We start from the raw sequence: 12,531 nt of genomic DNA on the forward strand, positions 1-12,531 counted from the left end.
TCTCAATTGCAATGAATGGAGGTGCCTGACAATTGTTGTTGCCTTATGAAAGTAACATATTGCTTAACCGGTTCCCGATTGGCTCACGCCGATATATGGCGGCAGAATGGCACCGCTGTGCGAATTGCCATACCCACGACAATCGGATTAGTTACAGAACCAATCACTCTATAGGTTCAAGCCAATGATTTCTGGCCTGGACCTGCTGATCGGTTCTGACAAATGAAATGTTTCCCCTGCCTGTAAGTGTAAACACAGGTAGGGGAAGTGAGGTCATCTCCCCTTGTGGATTTCTTTTTGGTTCCAGAGAGGACATCTAACTGACTTGCACCAACACTACACTAACACCAGTACACGTAGGCACACTTGTCATCCCCTGTTCGCCCCCCCCCCCCCCCCCCAGTTAACCCCTTCACTCCCTGTCGCAGTGTCACAAAGTGCATTTTTCAGATTTTTCTTTCACTGTACTGGTGTCATTTGTGACACTAATCAGAGTTAGGGTACTTAGGAGTAGGCTCAGGTAGCTTTAGGCTACCCCCCTAATAAAGATTTAGCCCCTTGATCACCCCATCACCAGTGATCACCGTATTAGTGTCACGGGTGACGCTGGTTAGTTTGTTTTTTATAGCGTCAGGGTACCCGCCGTATATTACCTAATAAAATGTTTAACCCCCTGATCGCCTGGCAGGTGACATCACTAGCGTCAGTTAGGGTCGGCGTCAGCACCAGGTAGCGTCAGATTAGTGCCAGTAGCGCTAACACCCATGCACGCACCATACACCTCACTTAGCAGAATAGGGTCTGAATGGATCAATATCTTTGATCTGATCAGACCTATACTAGCGTCCCCAGTAGTTTAGGGTTCCCAAAAACACAGCGGTAGAGGGATCAGCCCAGCTACCTGCTGGCATCTGCGTTTAGCCCCTCTGCCCAGCCCAGACAAGTGCAGTATCCATCGATCACTCTCAATTATAAAACACATAACTGCAGCATTTGCAGAGTCAGGCCTGATCCCTGCGAACGCCAACAGTTTTTTTTGGTAGCGATTGAAGCAGGCTCTGACAATCAGGTGCTCTTTTTGCCTGCAAGTCGCACTAGCTGTACCAGTAAATTTAGAGGCCACAATGTACAATTGAAGGTACACTAGTGTAGAGGCCTTCACATTTCTTTGCATGACAGATGAGAGTGAAGAGGAAGTCACTCAGCTGTCATATTCAGGCTCAGAATACGATCCAATAGACAGCAGCGGCACCCTGACAGATAGCTCTGATGACAGAGTAGTAGACCTTACTAAGGTCAGGCATACCCGACCCCATTCTTCTGTTGAGGTGCGAGAACCGCAGGGCTCTCGTATGGAGCAGAGAGCCAGTACTAGTGCTGCTTATCCTTCTGGTGAACTGGCAAGCATCAGTGGCCTAGTACATCCTGGTCGTACATCCAGCACTGCAGTATCACATGGTGACGTGGCGAGTCCCATAAGTCCAGTTCAAGCTGGTGCAGTAACTAGCACAAGTAGTGTCCCACAGCCACCAAGAAGACAAAACACAGGCCCGTCGAGCCCATAGTGCCCTTTCTGCTGCATTTGCCAATCCCAATTGGGAGCCCACCACTTCTGCAGCACCTGTACCTGCCCCATTCACTGGCCAACCTGGAATTTAGCTGGAAAAACAGTTGATTTTACATCACTTGATTGTTATTCACTGTTTTTCACAGAAGATCTCTATAGATCTATTGTGGACCAAAGCAATTTGCATGCTGGTCAATTAATCGCCTCTAATCCCCATTTGACCCTTGCCAGAGAATGGAAACCTATTACAGTTTCCAATTTCTGATTCTGGGCCTATCCCTCCTCATGGTCATAGTTTAAAAAAAAAAAAAAAAAGTGGGTTGTGGTCATATTGCTCCACTGACACAATTCACCATATGCCTGTGTTCTCTGCTTGCATGATCAGGACATGATATGAGCAGATCTTGCGGTTCATGCATTTTAATGACAATGAACTCTGTCGTCCTCAGGGTGATGCTGAATACGATCGGCTCCACAAAATTCTGCCCCTAGTAAACCACTACAACCAACAATTTGCAGCCTTGTTTACTCCCGATCAAGTTGTCTGCGTTGATGAGTCCCCGATTAAGTTTTCTGGCCGCTTGTCTTTCAAACAGTATCTTCCCAGCAAGCGTACCAGATATGGGGTCAAGATGTAAGCTCTGTGACAGGGCAAGAGGCTATACATATAATTTTATGGTTTACGAGAGAAAAGCTAAATCACGTGGAGCCTGAGAACTGCCCAGACTACATAGGGAGCGCTGGTAAGATTGTATGGGACTTGGTGTCACCCTTATTCGGAAAGGGGTACCACTTGCATGTGGACAATTATCACACAAGCATGCCACTTTCTAGTCACTTATTTGATCGTGGAATTGGCACACGTGGTACGTGTGATCTAATTGCCGGGGCTTACCCCCAGCAGCTTGAGTTCCGACTTACTGGAGGAGAGAGCCTGCTTGAGAAGTAATAATTTGCTTGCAGTGAAGTGGAGGGATAATCATAATGTTTTCGTTCTGTCCTCCCTTCATGCAGATATGACAATCCAAATTCCAACGGCGACTGGTGTTGTGGAGAAACCCCTCTGTGTGCACGAATACAACCTTAATATGGGAGGGGTAGACCTCAACGACCAGTTGATGGTGCCATACTTAAGTGCCTGCAAAGCCAGACGCTGGTACAAAAAAAACGTCTGTACACTTATTCCGATCGGCTCTGCTGAATGCTTATGTGCTAGACAAAGCACCAGGACAAACTGGATCCTTCCTTAAATTCCAGGAAGAGATCACAGCCCTTCTGTTTCCAGACGGTGCTGTGGTCCAACTTCCCAACACAAATGCAGTGAGGCGGCTGCATGAGAGGCATTTTCCTTATGTCCTCCCTTATACCCCTGCCCAACAATAACACCAAAGAAAATATCATGTCTGTAGAAAACACGGCTATAGGCATGACACCCGCTATTATTGTCCTTCCTGTCCTAACCAACCTGGTCTTTGCATCAATGTGTCAAACACTACCACACACTAGTGGAGTATTAGCATAAGGTACAGCACTGCACAGTCGTTCAACCCACAGGCTGCATGGAGAGAAAAAAAAAAAAAAAAAAAACACATTACAATATATGCTGAACAAGGACCAGCAATGTATTGGTATGTTGCTGGACTTTGAGTGGTTATACCAGAGTAATGTCTGCAGGTTTAGGCATTGTTCTTTTCAGCCAGCCAGCAGTCGGCTTTCATGTAAAAGCAATCCTAGCGGCTAATTAGCCGCTAGACTGCTTTTAGAAGCAGTGGGAGGGAACATCCCCTCCCGCCATGATTTACTCAGGCTCTCCTGTCCCACAGGGGAACCTGAGAAGGCAGCCATTGGTTCCCGCAAGCTAACCAAAGACCATAACGGCTCCAATCATGTCTATGGCCTAAGAAACCGGCAGCTACGAGCATTTCATGACTTTGATTTCACCAGATATAAACAGCACCATTGGGAAAGCATCTTATCACACCGATCTTGGTGTGGGCAGATGTTTTGAGAGCAGAGGGGAGATATAGAGTCTAATAGACCCCAATTTATTTATTTTTTTTCAAAAAAGGAGTACCTGTCACTACCCATTACTTTCATAGGGGATATTTACATTCCCTGTGATTATAATGTAAAAAAAAACCCCTCCCCCTCATGCTCGCACAAAGGCGAACGCAAGCACAGATCTCGTGTCATATGTAAACCGCAATTGCACCATGCATGTGAGGTATCACCACGGACATCAGATCAAGGGCAGTAATTCTAACAGTAGACCTCCTCTGTAAATCTAAAGTTGTAACCTGTAAAGGCTTTTAAAAATGTATGTAGTTTGTCACCGCTGCACAGCTGTGCGCAATTCTAAAGCATGGCATGTGTGGTATCTATAACCTCAGCCAAAGATCATCTTGTACATATTTATCAAACATTTGTGCAATACAGTGTGCATTAAAATTCAAAAAAAGTGTTTCTCCCCAAAAAAAAAATAGCATTTGAAAAATCACTGCACAAATACTATGAGGGGAAAAAATAAAAATTGCAACACCCACCATTTATGGGTTCAAATTTCTAGCAAAAAAAAAATATTTTTCATGTAAACAAAGTGTCAGAAAGGGCTTTGTCTTCAAGTGGTTAGAAGAGTGGGTGATATGTGGCATAAGCTTCTAATGTTGGGGGGGGGGATTGAACTGTCCTGGGATTTTATGCCTATTGACCCCTCTTTGGAAAGTAGACACTCCAAACTATTTGCTGAGAGGTATGTTGAGTCCATGGAATATTTTATATTTTGCCAAAAGGCTTGGGAAAATGACAATACTTTTTTTTTTAATTTCAAAGTTGTCATTAAATGATATATTGCTTAAACATGCCATGGGCATGTGGAATTACACCCCAAAATTAGAGCTGGGTGATTTTCTAAAATAAATAAATAAAAATAGATCGCAAACACCTCGATTCGAATTGAGTTTTTCTTTTTTTGGACACCACACCGGTCCTGAGGAGCTGCGGGCAGGAGTTTTTAGGAGGGGCCGTGGATTCGGCCTAGTCCACGGCGTCCGGCCTCACGGACTAGGCTTAAGCCGCGGCCTCACCTAAAAACTCCTGCCCGCAGCTCCTCAGGAGCGGCGCGGTGTCCTGGTGAAAAAAAACAAACCAAACAAACCCAAAACACAAACACGATTTGCTGAAATTTTGAATCGATTTGAAATAGATTTTTTCCCCAGCCCTACTCAAAATACATTCTGTTGCTTCTGCTGAGTAGGGGGATACTAGCCACGTACAGGCTAAGGGCACAAAATGGCGATTTCACTCCTCACTATCCATCACAGTTTTGGAGGCCCTGAAATTTGAAGATAGCCAACCGACCTACCCCCCCCAAAATGACCCCATTTTGGAAGTAGACACACCAAGCTGTTTGCGAAGAGGCATGGTGAGTATTTTGCAGCTCTCATTTGTTTTGGAAAGTATAGAAAAAAATAAAATTTCTCCTTTCAAAACTTTGTGACAAAAAGCAAGATCTGCAAAATACTTAAAATGCCTCTCAAATAGCTTGGGGTGTCTACTTTCCAAAATGGGGTCATGGGGGGGGGGGGGTATGCTTTCTGGGCATTTCATGGCCTTCGAAACTGATAGGTAGTGGAGTGAAATCAAAGAATTTACACCCTTAGAAAGCATGAAGGAGGTGATTGTTTTTCATGGTCCTGTACGCTGCTAGGCTCCAAAAAGTCCCACACACGTGGTATCCCCGTACTCAGGATAAGCAGCAGAGTGTATTTTGGGGTGCAATTTCACATATGCCCATGTAAGCAATATACAAATTTCAGTGACAACTTTGTGTGGGGAAAAAAAAAAAAAAATTCAATGTGCTCAACAAGCCTCTCAGCAAACTCCTTGTGGTGTCTACTTTCCAAAATTGGATCATTTGCAGGGGTTTTATACTGCCCTGACATTTTAGCACCTCAAGAAATTAGACAGTCATAACAAAAGCTGCATATATTTCTAGAAACTGTACCCTAGTTTAGATGCTATAACTTCATGCTTATTGAATTTTTTTTTTTACCCGAGACATGTGGCTGAATGCTTTTTGGCCTAAATGACTAAAATTGTTTGTATTTTTTTTTTTTTTTTTTTTATAGCAAAAAGTAGAATCTTTTTTCCACAAAATTTTTGGTCTTTCACTTATATTGCAAAAGATTAAAACCACAGAGATCAAATACCAAATTGCTCTATTTGTGGGGAAAAAAAATAAATAAAAAAAAGCAAATTTTGTTTGGCTACAGCATTGCATGACTGCCCAATTACCAGTAAAAGCAGTGCAGTGCCAAATTATAAAAAGTGCTCTGGTCAGGAAATATTTATTTATTTATTTTTTAAACACTACCTCACCTGTGGTTTCAGTTGAAAGATTCATGGCAGGCGTTGAAAGGCAGTGAGGCTTTAAAAACAATGCTTAAAGCGGGGGTCCACCTATTTATCTTTTTTTTTTTTTTTTAGTTCATTCACAAACTTTTCTTCTCAGCATTACATACTCACATATTGTGTGTAATATGTCCGCCTGTGTCAGATTTCGTTGGAAAGAATAACTTATATTATTCACTGAAGGCGGTTTTCATCTTCATTGTGGGCATTTGAAGCCCATAAGCATTTATTTCCTGGATGTGGTGAATGCTGTGCTCCCAGCATTCACTGCTCGTTCCCACACATGCTCAGTGGCATCCTGGGAAGCCTGAGACTAGCTCCCAGGATTCTGTGCGGAGTCTGGGAGAGGCTAGAAACACGCCTACTCCCACTGGAGGAGAACCAGGAAGTGCAAAGAAGAATAGAAAAATAAGGTAATTACGGCGATTAAAATTTTTTTAAACAGCATGTCAGCATCTAGGCAAGGAAGAGAATACATACAGATATTGTTCAAAATTTGGGTGGAACCCCGCTTTAAATGCAGTATAAACAAAAAGGATATTACCACACATGTGAACGAGCCCCAAGTGTACAATTTAGAAATCTTGAGCAAAGCTCAGGAGGCTGAGAGACAGTTATCTGACAACAGTCTGCCTATTTTGAGTAAATGATGATTATAGAAATAAGTAGATCAGTAGTTATTTGAGCTACTTTTAAAGCCAATGCTTAAACTGGTGTATAGGTATAGAACAAACTTTTTACACATGCCAGGAGACAGGGAAAAATACTACATTGGAATGCTGTCTCCCCAGCTTAATGATGAAAGACCATTGTAACCAAACCAATTTTACCATGACATAAGAGGGATTTCAAATAAGTAAATTCCATGCTTAAAAAGCCAAAACACTAACTGGGAAACTTCCATTTACAAAAATCAGAGATGTAGCTTCCAAAACTAGAAGTAGCCTTTGAACCCCTTTTTCCATGACTTTTATTGCATTGTAAGCATTGCTGCATCCCTACTGGGGACTAATGATCCCCACTATTTTTTCCCCCCCATCTGAGCATTTTGTAGATGCATGAACATTTCTTCTATTTTCAGATGATGGGCTCAACTGTTCAAGTTTAGATCCTTGGTACAACAGTTCAATCTATTTTTATATGTTGGGCACAAGTGTTTAAGGGGCACTACCCTAATATGGAACAACTTGTTTCTTTCTTCTCTCCCTCCCCCATCTGAGCTTTTGTCGATGCGTAAACTTTCAAGCCATTTTCAGACATTGGCTCAGCCTGTGTATGGCAGCTGGTCTGACAGAAGCCAGCCACCTTCTTTTAGACAAGCATGCTGGAGACAGCAGCCGACCGCCTCCTGATCATCCATTGGCTGAGTGCGCTGACCAAAGTGTTCTGGCAGGGGGGCATCCCCCTGTGAGAACACAATAGAACAGCAGGAGAGATTGCTGTACTCAGATTGGATTGTTAGCACAGTGGCTCCAAGCAGAGCTGTCAGGTTTTTTTCATTCAACCGGGTTGAACGAACAACAAACTATTGGTGTGTACCAGGCTTTAGGGTTTTACACTGCTGAGCAGTTCAATCGGACTGCTGTTCTGAAACCTTCCCTCTCGAGTGACGTATGGATTCTGGTAATCGGTTAGGACCAGAGTAAGATTCAGTTCAAGCAGGTTCACAGTGGTGTGCAGTGGTTTAGCTTCAGCACAACTGCATGTGTGGTTAACCCACAGTTTTAAGTGCGCTCCCACTGACCTCTATTGGATCAAACGTTTTCTGAAAGTGCATAAAAGATGCAGCATATCTGTGATGCACTCTTGATAAACCATAGTCTAATAGAATTGAATGGAAGCACACTGAACCACAGGTAAACTGCACATACTGTGCAGTTTACCTGTGCAGCTCACAGCTTTGAACTTGGGTAGTTTTTGCTGGTAGCCACATAGGCAATGAACAAAGCAAGATTTCCTCATTAGGGACAGTAAACAAACCCGCATTAGGATCCTGCCCCAAAATAGAATTTTTTTTAATATTAAGCTAAAGTTTTAACCTTGGAAAAAGCCATGCGAGCTACCAGAGATGAGCACTTTAAATAACCTAAAATGTATATATGTGCAGTAATTACAGCTGCTGGCACTAATCACACCCATGTTTGTGCTAATAAATCAAAACATGCCACACTGTAAAGAAAGACTTACTGTGCAAAAAAAATATCCAGTGCATAATATCAATAAAGTGAATAACGCATTCTAAGTGCTGATGTGGTATTAATACAATTATATAGTGCTCAATATTAAAAAAAATAAATAAATAAAAAAAAAAACACCCCACACGATCCTTTTCCAATATATTCCTTGTGATGGTGCTCCAAAGTGACAGCAAACACATGCGCCCCCCCCCCCATGCGATAATCCTCACCTCAGGGCTTGTGACCACACACTTAAGTTTGGTCCAACAGTGCAGTTGAACCACCCCTGGGTTCTATGATATATGGGGGGTTGATTTACTATAGGCAAATGCACTTTGCACTACAAGTGCAGCCGCGCCAATAATGAGGCGAAGCTCCGCTGATTTTATCATCCAATCATGTACAAGCAAAAATGTTTTATTTTCCTTGCATGTCCCCTCAAGATCTACAGTGACTGCACTTCCAAGTGCACTTGGAGTGCAAAGTGGATTTGCCTTTAGTAAATAAACCCCATGGACTCTGCAGGATCCTGAGCTGTTCAGTGAAGTGATCCTCAGTGCATATATGAAAGGAGACATGGTGCTTTATCATTTAAAACAAGTTTTTATTAAAAATATCATCCAGGGTACTCACTTTGTTGGTGCTTCTAGCGCACCACTATCAGACAAAATTGATAAAAATCCAATGAGGTAATTTGTCCATACGGTCCTCCGCAGACGCTTGTGTTTAGCGTTAAAGCCGCTTCCTACAGTCTTGTCCCCTCCAACACATGTCGACACAGAAAGACATGTCATCCCAGAATTGTGATTGGACGGTTAATAAGACTAGAATAGTGTGTCGGCGGCCATTTTCTTGTGGTTCAGACCCAAGCCACTGAGTGGTAGTCCTATATGGCGCTTACTGTGCTAGTGCATATCACATCAGTTTAGCTATGCAGAACTGACCATTAATATTAAGCCAAAATTTAAATTTATTGCAGGATGGTGTGGAGGATGGACACGCAAACTCATAAAACAAAGCTAGCACTATACATATTAACCCCCAATTAAATTACAGACCTTCCTATATAATTTACACACAACTATAATAAAGTTGATTAACAGCAATGTGTATAATGGAGCAATAAATTACATTAAAAAATTGCTGTATTGAACATTTTTATTAAAATGCTTTAATTTTAGTACAAATAATAAAATTATATAATGTAAAAATAAATGCAATATTCGATACAGCAAAAAACTTACAATAGCAATAGTTTATTGGTCCATTATACACATTAAATTTATTATAGTTATGTTTAAATATATTGGAAGCTGTGATAATGTAATTAGGGGTTTAATATGTATATTGCTAGTTTTGTATTATGAGGTTGCATGTCCATCCTTCACACTGTCCTGCAATCAATTTAAATGTGGCTTATTAATGGTCAGTTCTGCATAGCCAACATGGTGTAATGCAGTAAGCACCGTATATGACGACTATCACTCAATGGCGTGGGTCTGAACTACAAGAAAATGGCCGCCGACACCATATTAGTCTTACTAACCCTCACAATCCGAGGAAGACACGTCACCCTTGTGTCGACATGCATTAGGGAGGGGACAGGACGGTGTAGGAAGCAGCTCCAACGCTAAGCACAAATGGCTGCGGAGAAGCATATGGCCACATGCCCTCGCTGGATTTTCATCAATTTTGTCTGATATAGAGTGGTGTGGTAGAAGCACCTACAAAGTGATTACCCTGAATGATTAGATTTTTAATAAAACTAGTTTTAAACAATAAAAGCACTATCTAGCCTCATCTTTCATATATGCACCGAGGATAACTTCACTGAACAGCTCAGGAGTCCATATATCACAGAACCCAGGGGTGGTTCAATGGCGCCATTAGACCAAACTTAAAGGGGCTGTAAACGCTCGTGCTTTCACCTTAATGCATCCTATGCATTAAGGTGAAACGCTGGCAGTCATCAGACCCCCAGTTTTACTTACCCAAGCCCCTTCATCTCTTCGGCGGGGACATGCTGTCCCTCTCCATGGGGCCCCGACTCTTGACCGATAGCAGCGGGAGCCATTGGCTGTGCTGCTATCAATTAAATCCAATGACACGGGCTGGACTGAGCTCGCCCGCAAGGTAACCCCCTCGGGAGAGCGGTTCTCCTAGGGGGGGGGGTTATCTGATGCGGGGAGGAGCCGAGAGAGCTGCTGGGGGACCCCAGAAGAGGATGTTCGGGTCACATTGGGGGAGCATGTGCTTGCTGACACTTTGGAGCACCATCACAAGGATTCAAATATATTGGAAAATAAGGACTTTTGATGAATTTATTTATATTTTGAACACTATAGAATTGTATTGTTATCAATAGCACGTCAGCACTTTTAGAATGCATTATTCACTTTATTATGCACTCGATATTTTTAACCTGCTTTGCACACTTTGAAAACAAAACCCCAAAATTAACATTCAAAATTACTCAAACAACAACATTAATCAAAACATCTCAAAAATAGTTTATTTTTTTAACCAAATAAATGGTTCACAAGACAAAAAACAAAAACAAAAAAACAAACATACTGCGTAAACATGGTTAAAAAAAAAAAAAATAATAATAAAGCATTGACCACCATCATATCCAAGTACAGCGCATAGCTCATCCTGGCTGAATTCAAGCTCTGCAATGCCCAATTCATGTGCGGCAGCAAATGCATAAAATATTCTAGCATTCCAATTTCTGGCCAATTTAAACCTTGTCAAGCAGTGCACAGTGATGTTATTTGTTGCTTAATGAAAGACTGGATGAAATGAGCCCTATTTTCCATGTGGTGAACAGATATGGTACTGCTAGAGACAAATGGAGGATGGAGATTTACCTAATATATAAGGGTTAGTGCAGTAAAGAAAGCAATTTCACCTTTATAAAAAGACATATGCAAAAATATATATCTGAATAAATAAGGATCCCGATAAAGATTGAAGATCAATCTGCAGTTTTGCAGTTAAAACAGAAGTCTATCCTATAATTTATTAAACAGTAAACTGTCCACTTGAGGCTAGAACAGAGGTCAGTGAGATGCCACATGCTGTGAGCAGGATTCTGCTTCTGCCTGTGAATGCTATTGCTCATCCGATGTAGACAGGCTTCTTTTAATGCACTGAAAGAAAAGAGAATTTAGCAGTCTGACAAAATAGCTTAATCACTTCCGTACAGGGCACTTCCTAACCAGGCCAATTTTTAGGTTTCAGCATGGTCACGCTTTGAATGACAGTTGTAGTCATGCAACACTAACCATATGAAATGATAATCCCCCCCAAATAGAGCTCTTTTAGGGGTAATCACTGCTGGGTTATTTATGCTAGACAAACAAAAATTCTCAAAAATATGGCGTTTGGCCTAAATTTATTTGAGATAGATTTGCAAAAATTTATAAAGGTATTCTGCTACATTTCTTTGGTGAAAATAACCCAAATCTGTGTATATTTAGTCTGTAGGATGGTTAGACTTCAAACTGATATAGATCTAAAAATTGATTAATCCTGCTGTACTGATGGCCTATCATTTCTTGAGGCCCCAAAACACCAGCACAGTACAAATACCCCCAAATGACCCACTTTTAAAGAGTAGGCACCCCAAGGTGTTTAGTAAAAAAAGGCATGGTAAGTTTTCAGTTGTTTTTTAGGAAAAAAAAAAAAAAAATAAAAAAATTCCACAGTCACGTACAGCATCACCATAACTGGTGTGGCAGTGATCAGGTGATAGTATGTAAAAAAAGTTTTTTTTACAACACAGACCAACGCAATACAGTGTTACCACTGGTGACAGGCTGTGCAATTGCCAGTTGAAGTAGCGCAATGCTGAAAATCTAAAAAATGCCCTAGTCAAGAAGGGGGCAAAACCTTCCTGAGCTGGTTAAAAAGGTTTGGGTACTTTCCATTTAAAAATTGTTTACAATGTTTATTAAAAGTCAGAAAAGAAAAAAAAAAAAAAAAAAAAAAAACTGGTCACATTTCAAGCAATGTGTCCTAAAAGAAAGATACATAGCTCGTAAGTCTTTTTTCAATATAATTTCAACAAGGGCTTTAAACAGAAATCAAAATACGCAGACTTACTAGTTCAGTCAAATGCCATTTCTTGACTTTTCCTAACACAGCGAGCAACTTTCCTCCTGAATTCACCATTTGGGTCTTCCCGCCACTCTTTCTGAAAAGCAAGGGTAGATATGAGTTTAACTGACAGCCTATTCATCTGCGTGAAAAGCAATCTAAGCCGAACTCACACAATTTCAAACCAGCATTTCAGTCCAACTTCAGCGGCGATTTGACTGACATATGTGCAAGGGGTCATGCAGATGTCTTTTCAAAAATTGCCAAAAGTAGTGC

At 41.6% G+C, this 12,531-nt stretch overlaps 1 protein-coding gene across 1 annotated transcript in view; it reads right to left on the minus strand.

Moving 5' to 3' along the window:
• Positions 1 to 10,640: 10,640 nt before the first annotated feature.
• Positions 10,641 to 12,531, minus strand: part of LOC141139890 (ubiquitin-conjugating enzyme E2 G1-like) — a 28,191-nt gene continuing 26,300 nt past the window's right edge. Inside the window, exons 5-6 of the mRNA XM_073626444.1 lie at positions 12,262 to 12,352; positions 10,641 to 11,306 (exon numbers count right to left, since the gene is read on the minus strand). Of these exons, the coding sequence (XP_073482545.1) occupies positions 12,266 to 12,352 (87 nt within the window). The 3' untranslated portion in view covers positions 10,641 to 11,306; positions 12,262 to 12,265. The remainder of the gene's footprint in view (positions 11,307 to 12,261; positions 12,353 to 12,531) is intronic.

Source organism: Aquarana catesbeiana, linkage group LG01 (assembly GCF_042186555.1).
Source record: "Aquarana catesbeiana isolate 2022-GZ linkage group LG01, ASM4218655v1, whole genome shotgun sequence".
In the NCBI taxonomy this organism is placed as follows: Eukaryota; Metazoa; Chordata; class Amphibia; order Anura; family Ranidae; genus Aquarana; species Aquarana catesbeiana.